At 40.8% G+C, this 23,862-nt stretch overlaps 1 protein-coding gene across 1 annotated transcript; it reads left to right on the top strand.

The window, feature by feature from the left end:
- Positions 1-12,188: 12,188 nt before the first annotated feature.
- On the top strand, positions 12,189-13,010 carry LOC120111451. The gene has a single exon (XM_039128497.1). It carries the CDS (start codon positions 12,189-12,191, stop codon positions 13,008-13,010), a length of 822 nt encoding a protein of 273 aa, XP_038984425.1.
- The last annotated feature ends 10,852 nt before the right edge of the window (positions 13,011-23,862 follow it).

Here is a 23,862-nt window from a genome sequence, read left to right as displayed (position 1 = left end):
ACTTTTGAAACTCGTCTGATTTGTTCGGAGCAGAAGACTTTTGTCGGAGGCCACGGTATTACCGACAATACCATGATAGCTCAGGAGATGATGTGAGATTTGCAGCGAGCTTCGCGGTGGCGGTATATGGTCGTGAAGCTCGATATGGAGCGAGCGTACGGCAAGATCTAATAGTGTTTCTTATGAAGGACATTGATGAGTTTCGGCTTCTATGAGACATGAATTTTCTGAATTATGGGGCGTGTGCAGGGGGCATCCTTCTCCATCTTGGTCAACGGTGTAATTATTGGGTCCAAATGGGCCGACTTGGATTGTAGTCGGTGGCCCATCTGGAAATCCAAGGGATAGTAGCTTCTGAAAGGAAGCTGTTGAGATGGTTATAACCGCCCAACAGTGGCCATTCTCCCTTCCCCTTCCTTTCGATGAGGCTATAAATGCCATGGACTCCTCAGTGAGTCACTGCCTCCCACCATCTCACTGCCTCTTATTCCCTTCTCCATATGTGCAAAGGAGCTGGATCGGAAGCAATGGAGGAGGAGACACCCTCAACTCATCCCCACACTGCGTCGCCAGAGTAGACGCAGCAGCTTGCCGGAAAAGCCCCACAGCTCCTTCCTGGAGCTAGGTGAGTCTCCTGATCACTCCATCCTTTCCATTTCATATTCCTATCTATCCAAATAAATGATCAAAACAAAAGAAAAATAAAGAAATGAAAAGAAAAATAGAAGAAGAAGGGTAGGAAGAGGATGAAGAGGGAGGAGAAAGATCTAACCAATGATCGGCTGTGATCTGACATTGCCCAAGGATCTTTCTCCTTCACCCGATCAAGGCTTCCCCTTCCATTAAAACCTTAGATCTAGAAATCCAAAAATGCAGACCTACCTCCCGATTCATGGAAAGAGTCCTCGGTTCATGCAAATCCGGTTCCCATGGGTGGAACCAGTTTGATTTCAGCCGAAGATGATCAGAGAAGAAGAGCCAAAGGGGCAATCTCCCTGTTTTGGCCGTGGACGCCGTCGGCTCGGGGCACTGTGGACGCCATCGGGCCGACCGTGGGCATCGGCCGCTCGCCACGCGGGCACCACCGGTTTCGGCCGGTTCCTCTGCTCCTCGGGAGGTGCCCATGCCCCATCTCCTACACCGGAGGTGGAGGAGGAGAGCGGCCAGTCGAGCCGCGGCTGCTGCAGGCCGGACCATAGCCACCGCGGGCGCTGTTGGTTGGCCGCAGCGTCGCCAGCTTCAGGCCAGCCTTCTCCCGAGCGCCCTTCCGAGCTCGCCTCCTAGCTTCATGGGGGAAGAGGAGAAGAGGAAGAGGAGATCGGGAAGAGAAGTAGAAGGAAAAGAGAAAAAAAGAAGTATCATCTTAATCTATCTTAATCTTATTATGGATCATGTATCATGATTTATAAGATGAATAAGTATTATTTATGCAATTTGAATTGTGTATATTGTTCGTCTGATTTCCGTCTACCTAAAAATATGCTAGACAGATCGTTGTTAGAACCGACGAACAAAGTTTAAATTTAATTTTACTCTTACCTTTCCTACTCGAAGAATAGTGGTCGTAAGAGGTCGATCCACAGGGAGGCGATTGGAGTTGCTTAAAAATTAGAACGTTCACTCGGATTCAAAATCGATTTTTGAATAACTAAAAAAAAACATGATGTCGGGGATGATGATAGATTCTCTAATTTACCAGAGAATTTTCTTTGTTTAAAAATAATAAAAAGATAAGTACTTAGAAATCAAAGAGTATTTATGAATTCATGAAATGTTTAACTATTCAAAGGAGAATTTTTTTTTTTTGCATAAATTAAAATGGATGAAAATAGTGCTTAGGGAGATTGAAGCCTACTCAAATTGCATAAAGGAGGATTTAATGTATTGCATCAAAGAAGAATTAAAAGATTGCATTAAAAAAAATAGAAATTAACTTGAACCTAGAACAAGGATTGCATAAAAAAGAAAAATGATAGATTTAGAAAACTAAATTGATTACAATGCTAGAAATGAATATTGGTAGCTTGATGCTACCTTTCTTCTGCAATTAAAATAAAGGAAGAAAATAACAAAAATAAAAGAAAGAAAACATCTCCCTTTTTCTCCCACGGTGGAACAACATAAAATACTTTTTTTTCTTTCTTTCTTCTCCAAACGAACAGAGCAATGCTCTGTTTCTTCTGTTTTTTTTTTTTCTCCGCCGAAGCAGCCGAGCTCCTTCTTCTTCCTTGGATCAACCGAAGCAGCCGAGCACACCTCTCCTTCCCTGGTTCTTGGCCTCAACCCCAAAACCGAGCACTCCCCCTTCCTCTTCCTCCTTCTCCTTTTATAGCCGCGGACGGACGCCTGAAATCGGAAGGTGGGGACGTGGGGAGGAGTTGATCACGGATGAGATCCGGGCGCTGGGAGCATGTGGATTACGGGATGCCGTGGATCCATGGGTGCATAGGCGGGATGAGCTGGGATTCGGATCGTGGAAGGAGTGGATCACGGCGGATGCTACGCGGTGGAGACGCGCTGAAATGGAAGAAAATTTGGGCAACGCGGATCCTTTCTTCTCCGGGCGCGGGATCGACGGGAGGAAGGAGAGATGCTGGGGTGTTCTTCCCTTCTTTGGGTGTCGGCTGGGATATTCATGGCAGCGCGTGAAGAACGCGGGCGGCTTGGATCACGGAGGAGACGCTGATCCGGAAACTAGGAACGCGCTGAAATGGAAGAAGCGATCATCCGAGATCGATGGGAGGACGCCGTGGACGCTGGGATGTGCAGACGGTGTGGCTGGCTGGCAGGCTGAGGCGTTGATGGCGTGATCCGTGGACGATGATTCGGGAAGGAAACCAGGATCATTTGGAGGTTGCCGCGGGATCATGGTGTTGAAGACAGGAGGCGGGCGGCTTGGATTTTCCTTTCCCTCGTAAGATGGGAGCTGGGAGACACCAAGTTCTATCCAATTAGTCTATAGATAAAAAAATAGTATGATATGAAATTTGGCTTGTAGACGGGTCATCTATTCTGGCTGGAGGTCAAGTGCAATTCTTTCAGGTCATGGGTCACCCAGCACCTTATAGTTATGATATAGCCAATTTAGATTTACTCAAAATTATTTTCCAAAAGCACAAAAGAAATGGACCCGATTCGGACCCAAATACGACTCGGATCCGAACCCGACTCGGACCCGACCCGATCTTCAACCGGGTCGGATCTGGGAAGGGATTCTTCTTTAGTCAAATTTGTACTCAATGTGCATTTTATCTCTAATTTATGAAAATCTGTGCCAAACCCAAATATAATATTAATCCAGTGAATTTATCATTATCGGTTAGCAATAATACTAATTTAGGTGACATGTAGGTCGCACTTTTGTGCTCTCATCACACCCCCCAACTAGCTTATTGCTAGTCTCTAGCAATTTAGTGCGAAAATGATAAAATAAGAGTGCAAAAGTGTTATTTATTATATAAATATACTAAGATAAATACTCACTTTCGTAGAGCATTACGATTGCACTTAGCACGTGCAACAAGCCTTTAAACCCCTAGGTTACCCTAGTGGACGAGTGTTGTCTCGTGAGGGTTTGCAGTGAAGTTACCCACAAACTTCAATACCAAAATAAAATTTGATTTGTGAAATGAAAGTCTTATTTCAAGTACATAACTGATAAGAATTTCAAAAGCACACAAGGTTTTAATTACTAAGTAGCCCAATTTCTAGGTTAGTATGCAATTTAAGTTGAAGTCATTAAGTTTTCCATTAGGAAGTTGTAAGACTTATTTATACTTGAGTGCTCAGTGAAGTTTGGACCATGCACAAGCTAAAGTTTTGGATCTCCAAGATATCGCTAATATTAGTAGTTTCCAAGAATTGGTCGGACAAGACCTATTTGCTGATTCAAAATCATCTTTTCTGCAGGATTTCGAGAGCTGTGGATGTTTACTTTAATACCTCATGGGCTTTATCTGTAATATTCCAGTTTACTCGAATTTTTGCAACGACGGCTTTCACACTATTGTCTTTCTTAAGGTCAAAATACAATTTTTTTTTTAACTTTTTTTTCTTTTTTTTTATTCTTTTTTTTTGAGAATGTTTATATTGTGCACTTTTACTCCTGTGATGATTCCTCCATGTAGCGAGCAATTAGTCGACAATTCTCACACCAGTTGGCATGAGGTGTCGGGCATCAAGACTCCCCTACGGACCTATGCTCGGGTTCCTCATCACAAGCCCGCTGACCTTTGACAATAGGTAGCCCTTTTCGATGTACCTGACTAAATCCACCATTTTTTTTTTTTGATCAGAAAAAGATGGTTCATCAGGATTCGAGGTTGCTACCATATTCTCAACACAATGTCGAACCTATACCTTAGAAAATGCAGGCCAGATGTGTTGTGAAATTCAAAGCACTAATTAGCTTACAACTCACTAAAAGGAACTTAATAAAAAGAACTCACTTTGCACTACTTCCAACTAGTCATTGGGCTCTTAGATTTTATATACCTTGTGTGTTGTAGTTTTTTTTTTATATAAATTAAAATTTTTTTTATAAAATTTCAAATGCTTAAAAATACCCCCAAACCTAAATCTAACATTGTCCTCAATGTTAAAGAAAATTTAAAGCAGTAAGAGGACAGAGGAGAAGTTACCTGATATGGGTGGGTAAATTGAAAGTTGGGGCAAAATCCCCCAAATCTGCATGTTAGTAATTTTTTGAACTTTTTTTTTTAAAAAATAAAAGATATTTACATGTTGGGTTGCCTCCCAAGAGCGCTAAGTTTTATGTCTTCAGCCAGACAAAATGTAAATCTCCTTTTTTTTCAACCATTATCTAAGAATGGTTTTGGAAAAGTCCGATGAAGAACAGTCGGCTGATGACGATCTATGCTCATAAGGGGAACAGAACTAAGAGGCGCATGCTTGATCCCTTCCTCGGAATGGGCAAGGTAAGCTTTTAAAGGGTCCTTATTATAAGTTTGTAAGAAAGTCTCCTGAACCAGACTTTCAATCATGTCAACTTCATTGATTTCTTTGTCGTCTGGTGGTTGTTTACTTATGTTGAAGACATTAAGCTCGACTTTCATGTTGCCAAAAGATAACTTCAGCATCCCATTTCGACAGTTGATCACAGCATTTGCTGTGGCTAAGAAAGGTCTACCTAAAATTATAGGTGTGTGACTGTCTGGATGTATTGCAGGTTCAGTCTCAAGGATAACGAAGTCCACAGGATAGTAAAACTCATTTACTTTTACTATTACATCCTCTACAATCCCCTTGGGGTACTTCACTGTCCTATCTGCTAAGGAAAGGGTAATATTTGTAGGCTTTAATTCCCCCAAACCTAATTTTTGGTACACATAGTAGGGAAGTAGGTTTACACTGGCTCCTAAATCTAATAGAGCTCTTTGGATGATCGTCTCTCCTATTTTTATTTCAATAGTTGGGCAACCAGGGTCTTTGAATTTCGGGGCAATCTGTTGTTGAATGAGAGATGAGGCTTGTGCAGCCATAACAGCTTGCCTAGGAATACTGGTTTTTCTTTTGACCGTGGTGAGGTCTTTCAAGAATTTTGTATATGAGGGAATTTGTCTTATGGCATCGAGAAAAGGTATATTTATTTGAACAGTTTTAAAGACTTCCATAATTTCATCAAAGTTAGATTGTTTCTTGGAGTCCCGAAGTCTACTGGGAAAGGGAACCTTGGGTTTGTATGTTTTTATGGGTTCTTCCCTTTTTTCCGGTTTGTCCTGTTCTTGACCCCTCTTCTGAATAGGGTTCTTATCGGATTCAGTTTTATTTTCCTTTTCGTGTTCAGGAAGTTGGACTTTATTGTCCACTTGTTTGCCAGACCTTAAAGTGGTAATTGCCTGGACTTTATAGGTCGGATTTCCATTAGAATTGATTTGATGCTGACCTATCTGACCTTGATTTTGTTGTCTACTAGGGTTAGGCACTGGTTGATTAGGTAGTTCACCTTTCTTCCTATCCCCTAGAGAGTTAGCTATTTGGCTCAGACTAACCTCAAGTTTTGCAATTGCTTGTGCATGGAATTGGTTAGTCTGGGCTTGGGCTGTATTGGTCTGTTGTTGTTGCTTGATAAAATCTTGTTGTTGTTTCATCATATTAGCCATCATGGTTTCTAATTGTGAAGGTTGCTGTGGGATAGGGGCATTATAAGGAGGAACAGATGGAACCAAAGGTTGGTTCATTTGTGGTGGACCTATCCTGGGGAAGTTGTTTTGAAAACCTGGTGGACCACTTTGATGCTGAATAGGTTCATTTTGCTTGTATGAGAAATTTGGGTGGAACCTATTATCAGGGTGGTAAACTGGGCTGAACGAGTTGGGAGTGGGCTTCTTAAAGGCACTGTATGAATTTAGAGCATTTGTTTGCTCGGCCTTTATGATGGGCAGATTAGGGCAGCACTCCACTAGATGCTCCAGACTGTTACACAAGACACACAAACTATATGACTCGTGTTCCACTTTCATGATGGGATTTGACTCTTTGTATGAACTCGAACTAGTGGAAACAGTAAAAGCATCAAACTTTTTACTTAAATTGTTCATCCCATTCACTAGGTTGGACATAACATTTTTGAGTTCTGGGTCTGTTTTCATTTCATAATTACCTGGTTTTCTAGACCCGAACTCATCTCTATTTACTTCCTCACCATAGCTACTCCAATTTTGGGCGTTCTCAGCTAAGTCAACAAGAAATTCATAGGCTTGATCCGGAGTTTGGTCCATGAACCTACCTTTGTGCATGGACTCGATCATGTTTCTATGTGCCGGAGGTAGTCCTTTGTAAAAGAAATGTACTAGATCAGCCTTGTCAAGCCCATGGTGGGGGCACTTGACCAAAAGATCATGGAATCTTTCCCATAGTTGGGAAAATTCCTCCTCAGATTTTCCTCTAAAAGTTCTGATTGCATCCTTAATTTTTTCAGTTTTTACCATGGGATAGAACTTAGCCATGAACTTCCTAGATAGTTGTTCCCATGATGTGATGGAATTTGAAGCTAGGGAATACAGCCATGCAGCAGCACGATCCTCTAAAGTCATGGAAAATAACCTTAATTTAATACCCTCTTCATCTAAATTTTGATTTCTAAACGTTTGACAGATTGTCAAAAATTTGTTTAGATGAATGTAGGGTTGTTCACTCTCGAACCCATGGAACTTGGGTAACATGTTTATTGTTGCAGCCCGAATCTCGAATTGGGCTGCGTTATTAATTGGTAATACTATGCACGTAGGGGGACTAGCGGATGCGGGTGCAAACAATTCATTCAGGGTTCTAATATGTTCGCCCATTGTAGAGATCGACGGTTGGTTTATAGTTCGCAGGTTGTGATGAAAAGTTCTATCAATCTCAGGATCAAATGGGGTTAACTTATCCCTTAATGACCTTCTACCATGCATACATTATCACAACTTAATTAGATTTGACTCCTACAATAAACGAAATCCTAAAAGAAGAGAAGGACTAGACACAGATGACCACAACCAACAGCACACAACAATTTGACCCTATTAGTCTTAGAACTAAGTGAGGTTTAGTAGCTTCTTAAATCTAGTTGCACAGAGATGTATCAGGTTAAAAAGTTCCTGAAATTCTCTCCTAGATTAGACAGCTCCTAATCTCCCTTTCAGATTAAGCTTGAGCTTACCAGTTAAGCAATCCAGTAATCAGTGACCAGGAAAGTCCCGGGGTGTGTGGTGGTGCCAGAAGGGATACACCGATACCACAATACCCGTAACAGTTCTCACTGTTGTAAAACTTTCCTAGACATCACCAATTACTAAATTCTCACTGGAGTGGCTTTCAGCCACTTCTTTCCAAGAGTCTAATTGAGCTCGAAAACCCTAAGGCCAACGTTTAATTTGATTTTAATTTAATTTGGCTTAGGATAAGTATGCAAGGTGGTGATTTTTGGGCTAAGGACAGGTAATGACTTTCCGACCTTATCTTTTTAGTGGGTTTTGCCCTTAATTACTTTATGCAAATGCTTGATACTAAATGCAGCAAATAATCAATATATTTTTTAAAGTTTATGCAATGTCATTAGGTTGTATTGATTAAATGAGCAAGCAAATTTTTTTTTTATTTTTAATTTTTTTTTATATATAGCAATAACTTGAATGTAAACTAAACACAATCCTTATGTGTCAGTCAATCTCCGAATGCCCGTTGAATAAGCTCTGGAGATTACTCCGTGAGGAGCCCCAATAAAGGTATGATAACCTCGGGGGATTGCACCTTATCAATTACTAGCAAAAATAATATTTTTTTGAATTTTTTAATTTAATTAATTTTTTTTTAACTTTTTTTTTTGAATTTCAAATTTCGAATCACAGAATTCAAATTTTGAATTTAAATTTTTGAATTTTTGAATTTTTTTTTTCAAATTTTTTTTTTACTTTTTTTTAGAAAACTTTAATTTCGAATTTCAAATTTCAGAATTTAATAACTACGAAATTACTAACTGAAAATAATCAAAATAAGGAAAATTAATAAAAATAAAAACTTACTACTGGAGTGCGTTCAGTCCGGGCATCCAAAATTCGATTTGATCTTCGTGATCGTTCTTGCTTCTCGATTTGCCTCTCTGACAACGGCGCCAAAATTCTGTTCGTCTGATTTCCGTCTACCTAAAAATATGCTAGACAGATCGTTGTTAGAACCGACGAACAAAGTTTAAATTTAATTTTACTCTTACCTTTCCTACTCGAAGAATAGTGGTCGTAAGAGGTCGATCCACAGGGAGGCGATTGGAGTTGCTTAAAAATTAGAACGTTCACTCGGATTCAAAATCGATTTTTGAATAACTAAAAAAAACATGATGTCGGGGATGATGATAGATTCTCTAATTTACCAGAGAATTTTCTTTGTTTAAAAATAATAAAAAGATAAGTACTTAGAAATCAAAGAGTATTTATGAATTCATGAAATGTTTAACTATTCAAAGGAGAATTTTTTTTTTTGCATAAATTAAAATGGATGAAAATAGTGCTTAGGGAGATTGAAGCCTACTCAAATTGCATAAAAGAGGATTTAATGTATTGCATCAAAGAAGAATTAAAAGATTGCATTAAAAAAAATAGAAATTAACTTGAACCTAGAACAAGGATTGCATAAAAAAGAAAAATGATAGATTTAGAAAACTAAATTGATTACAATGCTAGAAATGAATATTGGTAGCTTGATGCTACCTTTCTTCTGCAATTAAAATAAAGGAAGAAAATAACAAAAATAAAAGAAAGAAAACATGTCCCTTTCTCTCCCACGGTGGAACAACATAAAATACTTTTTTTTCTTTCTTTCTTCTCCAAACGAACAGAGCAATGCTCTGTTTCTTCTGTTTTTTTTTTCTCCGCCGAAGCAGCCGAGCTCCTTCTTCTTCCTTGGATCAACCGAAGCAGCCGAGCACACCTCTCCTTCCCTGGTTCTTGGCCTCAACCCCAAAACCGAGCACTCCCCCTTCCTCTTCCTCCTTCTCCTTTTATAGCTGCGGACGGACGCCTGAAATCGGAAGGTGGGGACGTGGGGAGGAGTTGATCACGGATGAGATCCGGGCGCTGGGAGCATGTGGATTACGGGATGCCGTGGATCCATGGGTGCAGAGGTGGGATGAGCTGGGATTCGGATCGTGGAAGGAGTGGATCACGGCGGATGCTATGCGGTGGAGACGCGCTGAAATGGAAGAAAATTTGGGCAACGCGGATCCTTTCTTCTCCGGGCGCGGGATCGACGGGAGGAAGGAGAGATGCTGGGGTGTTCTTCCCTTCTTTGGGTGTCGGCTGGGATATTCATGGCAGCGCGTGAAGAACGCGGGCGGCTTGGATCACGGAGGAGACGCTGATCCGGAAACTAGGAACGCGCTGAAATGGAAGAAGCGATCATCCGAGATCGATGGGAGGACGCCGTGGACGCTGGGATGTGCAGACGGTGTGGCTGGCTGGCGGGCTGAGGCGTTGATGGCGTGATCCGTGGACGATGATTCGGGAAGAAAACCAGGATCATTTGGAGGTTGCCGTGGGATCATGGTGTTGAAGACAGGAGGCGGGCGGCTTGGATTTTCCTTTCCCTCGTAAGATGGGAGCTGGGAGACACCAAGTTCTATCCAATTAGTCTATAGATAAAAAAATAGTATGATATGAAATTTGGCTTGTAGACGGGTCATCTATTCTGGCTGGAGGTCAAGTGCAATTCTTTCAGGTCATGGGTCACCCAGCACCTTATAGTTATGATATAGCCAATTTAGATTTACCCAAAATTATTTTCCAAAAGCACAAAAGAAATGGACCCGATTCGGACCCAAATACGACTCGGATCCGAACCCGACTCGGACCCGACCCGATCTTCAACCGGGTCGGATCTGGGAAGGGATTCTTCTTTAGTCAAATTTGTACTCAATGTGCATTTTATCTCTAATTTATGAAAATCTGTGCCAAACCCAAATATAATATTAATCCAGTGAATTTATCATTATCGGTTAGCAATAATACTAATTTAGGTGACATGTAGGTCGCACTTTTGTGCTCTCATCATATATGAATTATGGAAAAAGTAAGTAATCCTGATATAATCTTATGTTTTATCAAATACATGTGACTATTTGATTATAAAATGGTATATGATTATTTATGTTTTTACAAAATGAGGATCAAACATGTGTTAGTAAGTGTTGCATGATTTTAAATAGATGACATTTATCATGATTATCATGCTATGTATATAAATTTGTGATGATTTAGAAGTTGCATGAAAATTAGAGTTTTCAGCATGATCATGAGTTTTATTCATCATGATGTTATCATTCACTTTCCAATGTATCTATGAGATAAGATTCATGAAAAGCATGATATGGTTTATGAACTCTCAGATTACTATGTACGGCCCTCGCCAGCGGGTTATAGTAGCTCGGTATATGGCCCTCGCCAGCGGGTTATAATAGCTTGGTTTAGACCATACTAATTTAGAAATAATAGTTGGCAAAGATTATGGCCCTCACCAGCGGGTTATAGTAGCTTGGCAGATGGCCCTCACCAGCAAATTATAATAGCTTGGTTTGGACCCTGCCAACGGAAAATAATAGTTCGCAAAGATTATGGCCCTCGCCAGCGGGTTATAGTAGCTCAGCATACGGCCCTCGCCAGCGGGTTATAATAGCTTGGCTTAGATCCTTCTAATGGGGAATAATAGTAGGTAAAGATTATGGCCCTGTCACAGATAATAATAGTGACCATAGCTGCACTATCACCTGAGAGCACGAATTTCCAAGCATGAATAATGACAAGTATGGATTTCAAAGCATGAATAATGATGAGTATGGATTTCAAAGTATGGGATAACGGCAAAAGTTTTATGACGCATAACCATGTTTATGAAGTTGCATAAATGGACATGTATAGTTTTATGACTGGTTTGTTTATATGAAATGCTTACTTTGTTACAACTGTTAGTTTCTTAAAATAATGCACTAGCATGCAAAACATTATAATTGATCTGATAAGATTATGCATGGTTACTTACTGAGCTTTTATAGCTCACACCTATTCATTTATATTCTCACAGATAAATAGGATTGCTAGGAGCAAGGAGCGTGACATGCTTCAGGAGTATGGAAAAAAATGGAATATTAAATGCTGATATTTTTAGAAGCTCTGTATCAATCCTTAATGATGAAACATTTGATTACATTCATGAATGAAACTGTTCATAATTGCTTTGAAGTTTTGAAGTGGCTGCGTGTTATTGCGAGCAAAGGTTTGCAATAGCACGGCCGTGTCATGAACCGAATTCGGGGCGTGACATTTAGTGGTATCAGAACAAAAAGTTTAACCATGATTTAAAACTTTAAAATTAATCATGGGAATGGGTAGCTAAGTTAGCTTTCACATAATTGGAATCACAGTAAGAACAATAATAATATTTTAATAATAAATATATATACATATAAATATATATATATAGTGATGAAATGAATAATAATTAATACAATATTTTGATAGGTAACGATGAGTGATAGCAAGAATGAAGTACTGGCTAACTATAAAGGAAAAGGAGTAAAAACATCATCCCAAGAAGCTACCAACATGCCAGTTAGGCCAGCTCCAAACATCGTAGCCACTCAGGCAGATCTTGCTGGTGTATGCCAAGTGGTGGCACAGCTTCTTCAGTAGCAGCAGCAAATGCAGCTCACCTTCCGTGTATCGTCCACAGATACCTATTATGAGAAGTTTCAAAGGCTGCAACCTCCAATATTTGAGGGAGAGGCTGATTACTTGGCTGCTAAGATCTGGATTCGAGAGATAGAGGAGATGTTTGATGCCTTACAATTTTTCGAGGAGGTCAAGATCAAATTGGCGGTTCCTATGCTTAGAGAAAACGCCAAGTTCTGGTGGATAGCTATGAAGGCTGCTGTTCAAAAAAATGGTGAACAACTGACATGGGAGGAATTCAAAAGTAAATTCTACAATCAGTACTTCCCCCATTCGGTGAGATTGATAAAGCAGAATGAATTTTTGGCCCTGAAGCAGACAAAGAGTATGACAGTATTGGAATATGCTAGCAAGTTCAATGAATTGGGCAGGTTTTGTCCCCAGTTTATAGAGGAAGAGGTAAGTAAAGCTAATAGGTTTGAACAAGATCTGAGATATGGGATTAGATCCAGATTGGCCGTTCTGATTTTCACAAGTTATCAGGATGTATTGGAAAGGGCTCTAAAATTGGAAGCCGAATTGAAGAGATCAGAAAAAGAAAGGGGCGACAAAAAGAGACCCAAGATGACAGAAAGTCTGAGTGACAGGCCAGAGAACCCTGAAGGTAATACAAATAAGAAGAAGAGATTTGAGGCTTGTACCTATTGTGGCAAGACTCATGGGGGGCCTTGTTTTAAGAAGATGGGAGTCTGCTTCATTTGTGGTCAACATGGACATTTGGCACGGGACTGTCCAAATAAAAAGAAGAACGACTCGGAACCTACTGAATCGGGAGCTCAGCTTTTGCATTGAATTAGTAGAATGCTGGTATGAGTGACCAAATAGTGACAAGTGTCATTTTAGATTATTCCATGAAGGCCATGTGTCAATTGATTGTAAATCTTTCGACCCCTTTGTATCATCTGGGTTTCTAATTCTCTATAATGCACACCATAAGAATTGAACCAGTCTTTATGTGATGTCGTCTCCCTTAAGAAAGCTATTCTTATAGATGTTATGTTTAAGAATTTTATCACTTCAACGAGAAAGTTAGAGTTAATACAAATTAAGATTAAGTTGTTAAGCCTTTGAAATGTCGGGCTCGATCAAATTTGCGCAGTGGAAGCTTGGTGGAATGTTAGATAAAAGATTAAATACCTTCATTTGTTAGGAATTAAGATATGTAAAATTTTGAGAATGAAATTTCTTTTAAGGAGGGAAGAATGTAATTATTGAGTCCAGATGGGCCAACCTGGATCGTAGTCGGTGGCCCATCTGGAAATCCAAGGGATAGTAGCTTCGGGAAGGAAGCTGTTGAGGCGGTTATAACCGCCGAACAGTGGCCGTTCTCCCTCCCCCTTCCTCCCGATGAGGCTATAAATGCCATGGACTCCTCAGTGAGTCACTGCCTCTCACCCTCTCACTGCCTCTCATTCCCTTCTCTGTCTGTGCAAAGGAGCTGGATCGGGAGCAATGGAGGAGGAGACACCCTCAACTCATCCCCACACTGCGTGGCCGGAGCAGACGCAGCAGCTCGCCGGAAAAGCCCCACAGCTCCTTCCCGGAGCTAGGTAAGTCTCTTGATCACTCCATCCTTTCCATTTCATATTCCTATCTATCCAAATAAATGATCAAAACAAAAGAAAAATAAAGAAATGAAAAGAAAAATAGAAGAAGAAGAAGGGTAGGAAGAAGATGAAGAGGGAGGAGAAAGGTCTAACCAATGATCGGCTGTGATCTGACATTGGCCGAGGATCTTTCTCCTTCACCCGATCAAGGCTTCCCCTTCCATTAAAACCTTAGATCTAGAAATCCAAAAATGCAGACCTACCTCCCGATTCATGGAAAGAGCTCTCGGTTCATGCAAATCCGGTTCCCATGGGCGGAACCAGTTTGATTTCAGCCAGAGATGATTGGAGAAGAAGAGCCAAAGGGGGAATCTCCCTGTTTTAGCCATGGACACCGCTGGCTCGGGGCACTGTGGACGCCATCGGGCCGACTGTGGGCGTCGGCCGCGCACCATGCGGGCACCACCGATTTCGGCTGGTTCCTTTGCTCCTCGAGAGGTGCCTATGCCCCATCTCCTACACCGGAGGTGGAGAAGGAGAGCGGCCAGTCGGGCCGTGGCTGCTGCAGGTTGGACCGCAGCCACCGTGGGCGCCGCTGGTTGGCCGCAGCGCCGTCAGTTTCGGGCCAGCCTCCTCCCCAGCGCCCTTCCGAGCTCATCTCCTAGCTTCATGGGGGAAAAGGAGAAGAGGAAGAGGAGATCGGGAAGAGAAGAAGAAGGAAAAGAGGAGAAGAAAAGAAAAAAAAAAGAAGGAGAAGAAGGTTCGGGAAGGGAGGAAAGGAAAGAAAAGAAAAAGAAGAAAAGAAAAGAAAAAAAAAAGAAGAAAAGAAAAAGAAGAAAAGAAGAAAAACAAAAGAAGAAAGAAAAATAAAATAAAATATGTTGTGGGTTGAAATGGGCCTAATTCTGGAGTGGGCTTCAAATAAACTTGGCTTTAGAAGCCTGAGGTCGGGCCGGGCCCTGATTCAAGCCCAGTGGTCTTAAAACCAAAACTAACTAGGCCCGAAGAGCTCAAATTTTAATATAGGGACTAAATTGAATATGGATTGAGGCTAGATTTCCTTTAAATTAATTAAAACTTATAAGGTTTAATTATAAATTAACTAATTATGTTTCTGAGCCTGAATACAAATGGGCCCAGTGACTGAACCAGGCTAAGGGCCTGATCCAGAACCTAATTAAACTTTGGACCTGAATGCAATGACCCAAACGTGAACCAGAAATTGGGTCAGATCTGAACCTGAACTAAAAATTGGATCAGACCTGAACCAGAAAATTGGTTAGACCGAACTCAAACATTAGGTCAGACCCAAATTGAGGATTTGAATAGACCCAAATCGGAAATTGAACCAGGTTAGAGACCTAAGAATGAAATTGAGTCCTGTAGATGGGTTGTAAACTGCTTAATTAAGAAAGATATAAATAAATGAAGTTGAACGTGCAAGTAACAAATAATTTGATGATGTTGATAAGTAATTGCAGAATTGGCATTTGGTGAGCAATGTAACGTAAGTAACCTGTCTTAATCTTATTATAGATCATGTATCATGATTTATAAAATGAATAAGTATTATTTATGCAATTTGAATTGTGTATATGAATTGCGGAAAAAGTAAGTGACCCTGATATAATCTTATGTTTTATCAAATACATGTGACTATTTGATTATAAAATAGTATATGATTATTTATGTTTTCGCAAAATGAGGATCAAGCATGTGTTAGTAAGTGTTGCATGGTTTTAAATAGATGACATTTATCATGATTATCATGCTATGTATATAAATTCGTGACGATTTAGAAGTTGCACGAAAATTAGAGTTTTCAGCATGGTCATGAGTTTTATTCATCATGATGTTATCATTTACTTTCCAATGTATCTATGCGATAAGATTCATGAAAAGCATGATATGGTTTATGAACTCTCAGATTGCTATGTACGGCCCTCGCCAGCAGGTTATAGTAGCTCGGCATATGGCCCTCGCCAGCGGGTTATAGTAGCTTGGCAGATGCCCCTCACCAGCGGGTTATAATAGCTTGGTTTAGACCCTGCCAACGGAGAATAATAGTTGGAAAAGATTATGGCCCTCGCCAATAGGTTATAGTGGTTCGGTATAAGGCCCTCGCCAGCGGGTTATAATAGCTTGGCTTAGACCCTGCCAATGGAGAATAATAGTTGGTAAAGATTATGGCCCTGTCACGGATAATAATAGTGATCATAGCTGCACTATCATCTAAGAGCACGAATTTCCAAGCATGAATAATGACAAGTACGGATTTCAAAGCATGAATAATGATAAGTATGGATTTCAAAGTATGGGATAATGGCAAAAGTTTTATGATGTATAACCATGTTTATGAAGTTGCATAAATGGACATACATAGTTTTATAACTGGTTTGTTTATATGAAATGTTTACTTTGTTACAACTGTTAGTTTCTTAAAATAATGCACTAGCATGCAAAACATTGTACTTGATCTGATAAGATTACTCATGGTTACTTACTGAGCTTTTATAGCTCACACCCATTCATTTATGTTCTCACAGATAAATAGGATTGCTAGGAGCAAGGAGCGTGACATGCTTTAGGAGTATGGAAAAAAATGAAATATTAAATGCTGATATTTTTAGAAGCTCTGTATTAATCCTTAATGATGAAACATTTGATTACATTCATAAATGAAATTGTTCATAATTGATTTGAAGTTTTGAAGTTTTGAAGTGGTTGCGTGTTATTGCGAGCAAAGGTTTGCAATAGCACGGTCGTGTTATGAATCGAATTCAGGGCGTGACAAACGGCACACCTTCGCCTTTTTTTCGGTCATCCGTCGGACTGCCCCAAGGTTGTCTCTTCTCCCCATACCTATTTATCATTTGTGCTGACTCATTGTCTCGTGCTCTGCGACATGCTTGTGGGGATCAAGTGCTGGAGGCCTATGTTTCGGCCTCTGGTGCCCAGCCGATCTCTCCTCTTCTCTTTACAGATGACTGTCTTCTACTGGCCAGAGCTCGGCCTAGGGATGCTATTGTTCTTCAGAGGATTTTGAAGGATTACTGTTGGGCATCGGGTCAGAGGGTGAACCTTCAAAGATCGACAGTTGCTTTCAACCCGGGGACTGCGGTGCGGGTGCGACAGGAGATCAGGGGGCTACTAGGTATGAGAGAGCAGGATGGGTCATGGACCTATTTGGGAGTTCCGATCATTGGGAGGAGATTGCGTATCTCGGACTGTTAAGACATGGTGCACCGGGTGCAGCAGAGGTTGGAGGGTTGGAGGGCGGCATCGCTCTCCATGATGAGTAGGATGACCTTGGTCAGGTATGTACTCTGCTCCATGCCTGTCTACTTGATGTCGAACACCGTTGTCCTCAGGACGGTGTTGATGAGGATTGAGAGGCTTGCTCGGAGCTTCATTTGGGGTCGCAGGGTAGTGGCCGGGGGGTTCATCTGGTGGACTGGGAGTCGGTATGCCAACCGACTAGGGCAGGAAGGTTGGGTATTCAGTCTCTACTGGTCAGAAGAGAGACACTGATCACTCGGCACACTGCCAGAGTTATCTTAGAGCCACAGTTTGTTTGGAGCCAGATGATGGTCGTCGGGTATGGACCTGTTCGGAGCAGTGGGACCCCACTTGGGGTTCGGAGGGCGACACCAGTTTGGTGCGAGATCTGTAGGTACATACCTTTGGTCCTATCGAGATGCAGGTGGCTGATCGGTGATGGTCAGAGCATGGATGTGGTGGGGGACGCTTGGGTGGAGGAGCTCTCGTTGAGGCGTTGGCCGACCCTAGTCAGTGTTGACCTTCTTCTTCCGAGGAGGGACTCCGGGTGTGCGACCTTCTTCTTCCGAGTGGTGCGGCTGGGATACCCATCGGATCGATCAGCTGTTTAGGGAGCCACTTGCGGAGCTTCCAGGGCACCCTTGCCCCAATGTCAGGGTGTGGAGCTCGTCTTGCAGGGCTAGAGTCAGGGTGGCTGACGTTTGCTGTGTTGTCCAGGGCAAAGGGCATTTGGGGGTGGATCTCGGCTGGATCTGGCGGTTTGGGCTACACCCCAGAGTGGCCTTATTTCTCTGGAAGGTCGTTTGGGGTAGGCTATCGACGAGATTGCTGCTATGCAGGAGGGGGATGGGTATCCACCCTCAGTGCCCGAAGTGTTAGACTAATGAGTCGCTGGACCATGCTATCTTCCAATGCCACCGGGCCATAAGGGTCTGGAGGCGAGCAGGTTTCCCCATGGACTTATGGCGTCACGCGACATCCTTTCTCCAGGTACTTCGATGCTTGGTCACGGCCTCGTAGTCTAGACCTGAGGCAGTGCGGGCGACCTATACTGTCTATTAGATCTGGCTAGCGAGGAATGCATGGACTTTTGGCAAGATGAGCCCCCCGCCCGAGGTGGCGGTTGGAGGGTGCGGATGCTAGCAGTAGAGGCCTCTCAGGCGATCTACTTGAATAGATCTTTGACAGCTCAGAATATCTACATATGCTCATGGAGCGCCCCGTATGGTGTTTTTCACCTGGGAGCCCCCACCCTTAAGTTTCTTCAAGGTCAACTTCGATGGATGCGTTTTGCACGACGGCGGTATGGAGGTGTGGGCTTCGTCGTCATGGCTCCGGATTCTAGGGTGATCGCGGCCGGAGGCTGCCACTTGTTCGACACCTCGGTGCCAGCGGCAGAGTTAAGAGCGACTTGGTCGGGATTGAGCTATATTCGACGTGCTTTGCTGGAGCGAGAGGTTCTCTTGGAGGGGGACTCTGCGATGATCATTGGGTGGATCTTACAGGCATCGGGTGGGGTTGGCAATTACCACCCACTGCTGAGAGACATCTAGGCCATGGTTTGTGACGTGATGGTGATCCAAGCGAGGCATGTGTTCAGAGAGGCCAATGGTGCCGCGAATTGCGTGGCTTCTTTTGTTGCTGACCATTCAGGGGACCACCTATAGGTGGGCGAGGCGGAGTTGTCTAGTGCTCTTTGTGATGTACTACTTTTTGACTTTTTTGGGTGTATCTGTACACGTTATGTATGATACTTCCATTTTAGCCAAAAAAAACTCCAATTCCGAACTAGTGAAAACGTAGTTTTTCCATGCTCTTCATAGATATTTCTCTCTCATGAAATATAGGAATCTTATTCTCATTTACTTTTTTATCTTTTTTTTTTTGAAAACTCTAATTAAAAAGAGGCATTTTTATATTTTTCTATTGATCATACTTTTTCTTTTTTTTCTCGCGAACCAAACAGGTCCTAACAATAATATGTTCGGTTGTATGTTTGCTGTTGAGCCAACCCTAGAGGATTTGATCAGGCGCGGGAGCAGCCATGCTACTTTCACATGGGATTGTAGCTAGAAGCATAAATAGGTTGAATGCAGGTTGGATTCTTACAATATCGATATCCAAATTTGATATAATAATTAAAAAAAAATGGATTCAAGTTTAGTTCCATTAAAATGGATAAGTTCCGGGCTCACATTATTAACAATTAGATTCGAGTTTGGATTTAAGTTTTCTTGAGGATTAGTTTAATGAATAAGTTTTCTCGAGGTTTAATTAATAATGTCCAAAGCTAAGAGTATTCTTATCATAATAGTATATCATTACAACAGTAGGACATGAAAAGTGAAAGAAGTAGGATATGAGAAATGAATGGTTGTTTTTTTTAAAAAAATCCAAACACCTTTAAAATAGATGAAGTTTCTATATATATTTAGTTTGATTGAAACAAAATCAAAATCTTAGTATTGATTGGGATTTTGGAATTAAAATAGCAACTGATAAGAGTTCAGGAGAGCATGCATGAGAAAACAAAACTAGAGTTTAGAAGAGCATACACGAGAAAACAAAGTAAATCCAAATATGAATAAAAGGAATCAACACAAACTATGCAGCCAATTTTTCTTGTATTCCTATATTTACATGTATTATATATAATTAATTTTCCAATATTCGAGTTATCAGGTTTTCGGTTTCCAACATAGCTACATTTGAGTTTAATTTAATAAAAATTTGCATCCTATATATACATAATCCGAATTCAATCCAGTAAGATTATCAAAAACTTAATTTGAATTTATACCTGATTATTACAAAATAATTGGGTGAAGTTATCAAGTATTCGTTTGTCATTTTAACTATTTTTCTCTTTGCTTAGCTGGTCGCGGCTTTGCCATTCAAGATGATGGCGTTTGAATTCCAGTGGCAAATAAATATCAAATCTTATTAATTTTAAACAGGGACATAAAAACTTTTAGCTCATTATCAAATAAATATTATGTCATCAATACTTCATCGCCTTTAGACTTTGTTAACATTACCAAAGCCATCTAGTACTCGAGTGGTCTAGTTCCCATTCATAATCTGCACTCAGAACTTGTAGATGGAAAGGCAACTCTCCACATACACAACTTTCCTCCTAGATATGTACACATTGATTTCTCTACAAGTATTTCTATAAATCTTGCATGAATATCTAATATCTAAAACCATTTGAATAACATCTTCTAAAAAGTTGCTCACCTTGGGGTATGCCCTCAAATTTTCTTCCATTTCAACTTCCTCCACAGCTTCTTCCATATCTAAAGGTGAAATCATATTAATGTCATGTTAAAATGGACCAAATCTCTGAGCTAAATATAGTTTGGAAGAATATAACTTCTATATAGGCAAGCAAGGAACCAAGATTTTGCAACTGTGATTTCATTCCACCAATTATAGAAATTTTATTTTATTTTTGAAGGAATAGTGATAGAATTGTTGCAATCTCATGGAACTTCTTTCAAGAACAATCATGTTATCTTTGTTGCATAAGGATTATGTAAACTGAACTATTGGCCTAATCATCTATTAAAAGAAAAATCTTGCAGACTGTGTATGTTAATTAGTTAAAAGGTTTTTACAAAAAAATTGTATAAAAAATAGACTAATTTGCATCTCAATGATACATTCTATATCGATGAAGTACTCAAACTCGAGCACTTTCGCTTGGCATCTAAAGTGAAAAATCAAAAATATCATGCGTAATATAAAGCCATAACAATGACTACAATACATCTAATAAATTGTTACCCATGCTAAAGATTTCCTGGCTAGCTTTTAGTCTAGATAATCATAGTTTGGACAACCTCCTCCAGTTGTAACTTAGATGGATTGATTAGATTGACTGTTGTTTTGATTTGATGCCATCACATGTTGCTCATAATTCCCTGTATGGTCATATGGATTGTTCTGTCAGAGATTTGAGTTAAATTAATTATCTTTTCATCAAACCATGAACCATGAACTCAGGAATGTTGTCACTTGCTTGTTGCGTGAGCACATCAATTTCAAATAGATGAGTCCATGTCATGATTTTTTTAGAGCAAAAAGTTCACACATCTTTTCTTGAGCTATGAATAGTCTATTTGGTCTTTTATTAGTCATCTAAGCTTAATCAGAGACTCTTGGTATTTACAAAATTTTCTCAAACTGCCGATGCATACATGCAAACGACAGGCATAGATTTTCCTTCAAGTTATGTACAGATCCAAAATATTTTCTTGTGTAAAGTGTATGAAATAATATTACTTTTCATTTTTGATGTCATTATATGTTGTAATAACAATTGACATAAACTATTGAAGTAAAATTATATGATTGAGCAAAATTTCTAAATTTTCTTCAATAAATAATGTATTATTATAAATTGGCTAAAGAATGGGGCATAATTATTATGGAGAACCCGCATGGCCCAATGATCTTTACCATTCATTGTATACATTTATGGTTAATGAAAAGGCATGATGATGTTGGACGGTGGCCCCAAAACATTGCTAAAACTAATCAACCTTGTAAGATATTGAAATTTTCGTATATAAGATGGAACAAGATGATCTCTTGGTGCAAATTCAGAGCCTTTAGTCCTAACACATATAAATACTTTATTTAAAATACATAGATTCGTATTTCCTTTTTACTTCAATTACTTGAGCGCGAGATATTGATTAAACACTCAATTATGCGTGGCTCTATATATGCAATAAAATAATCATATGATAATTACCTTTTTTTTGGTAAAAGCGACATTTCATATAGCTCTAACGTGAGTACATCCAGCCATATCAGAAGAAAGAAAAGAGTACAGAGTAGGGGGTATCCCTCCTACCGATGTCCAAAGGATCTCTCCGGAGTGTCGGGCCACATAGGAGGCAACCCAATCAGCTGCACTGTTTGTCTTCCGAAAAACGTGTAAAGCCTGAAAATCGCTCAACTCCTGAGCCAACCTACGAGTATCGCGGATAAGAGGATGACCATCACCATATCTGTCCAATTCTCGAACCCAGTCAATCACCACAGAGGAGTCCCCCTCAAGGCATAGCCGCTCAGCACCCAGTATCTGCCTGGCAAAGGATATCCCTTCCCAAGCTGCCCGCAGCTCCGTCCCAACAGCAGTAAGTCCCGGCGTACGACGGCCGTCAGCTGCTATCATCCTCCCGAGATGATCTCTGATCACAAAACCAACGCCTCCGGACACTCCGTCCACCGACATACTACCATCGAAGTTCACTATGAGATAACCAGGGGGTGGGGGTACCCAAGAAACAAGGACGAACCTGGGCGCTGTGACAGCAGAAGAAGTACCCCAGATGTCCCCGGCCATCCCAGAAGAGAACCTCACGGTAGCTATGGTGATCTCCCTCGCATGACGTATCGCTCTGTCCACCACCATCCTCGGTGGTAATCTCCTACCCTCAAACAAGCCAGCATTCCTGTCCAACCAAATATAATAAGCCAAATATGCCCAGCGAATCCCTGCATCAGCAATACTAGGCCTCCGCATGGAAACCCTCAACCAATGAATCAAATCCTATACCGACTCGACTGAGTGGGGCAGTAGGTCCGGTGCTCTCCTCCAAATCTTCCTGGCTCTGGGACACTGCAGTAAAACATGATCAATAGTCTCCTTAGTATCTATACACACCTCGCAACCCTGAGTGATCCTCATCCCACGCCGTGTTAACAAGCTCCTGGTCGGTAAGCAGCCCCATGCCACCTTCCAGATGAAGAGCGCCACACGCGGGTGAATCCGCATCCTCCAAATCCATCCCCCCTCTATCTGCCGGCCTGGCTCACAGCTCATCAACTGATGAATATCCCTGGCGCGCACCTGCGACCTCCCTGTCGGCACTCAGACTAGTCTGTCTGGCCTCTCCCGAGCAGGAACTGGTAGAGCCAGGACCATCTCTGCCAGCTGCGTCCCAAACACCTCCTGAATCAGCTCCTCTCTCCATCGTCCTCCCCCTGGCTCCATCAGATCTCTGACCCTGAGGCCAGCTATCCTCGCCGTGTCCACCATCACCGGCAACCTACTAATCGGCTGCTCTGTCACCCAGCTGTCACCCAGATAATTACCTTCACTTTCAAAATTGTAGTCATAACATGAATGTCTCAATATTATACTAGCACTGCTTTGATAAGTTTTATCATTGGACGATGATCGGTTATAATTTTTTTATTGTATTTCTTCTTCTATACGTGCATTTGCTCATACATTTTCACCAGTAAAGTATGAGAATTAACTAGAATTTTAAACAACTGACAAGTATTCATTTTTCTAAAAGTAAATAATTAATGTATATCATAAAGTAAAATATCGAAGATGCGGGGGAATGAATGATGCACAAAAATAATGTGAAAAATACATATCACCTAATGAATTTTCATCGCAACAACTGCTAGAGAACAATTTTAGTTTAATGCTTGCAACAAAACATTTATGAGCAATACTCTATTTTTTTAATCAATTCAAATGGTACTTTAAATATGGAAAATCCTTAATTGTGATAGGGTTCAAAAGGATAAATCACAAACATTTCATAATAGCGCTATGTTATAGTTATGTTTTATGGATTAGTTATATTTTTTACTGCTAACTTGAGTCAACTTGATAAGCTACAATTGAAATATAACAAGTAAGAACCCTCTTAGATTGAAAGAATATCATATTGATAGTGTAAAAAAATTCTTAAAAGTTATAGATCTTTTGTTGAGCAAAAAAAACTCAATTTTATGTTTATATAAGGACATCATATCTAGCCTTTTTGTATGAGCAGCAATTA

Source organism: Phoenix dactylifera, chromosome 8, assembly GCF_009389715.1.
Source record: "Phoenix dactylifera cultivar Barhee BC4 chromosome 8, palm_55x_up_171113_PBpolish2nd_filt_p, whole genome shotgun sequence".
Lineage (NCBI taxonomy): Eukaryota > Viridiplantae > Streptophyta > Magnoliopsida > Arecales > Arecaceae > Phoenix > Phoenix dactylifera.
This window is presented reverse-complemented; position numbering and strand designations above follow the sequence as displayed.

Bases quoted from the DNA above. Each gene is read 5' to 3' on its own strand.
- LOC120111451 (XM_039128497.1), top strand. From the start codon at position 12,189: ATGCAGCTCACCTTCCGTGTATCGTCCACAGATACCTATTATGAGAAG.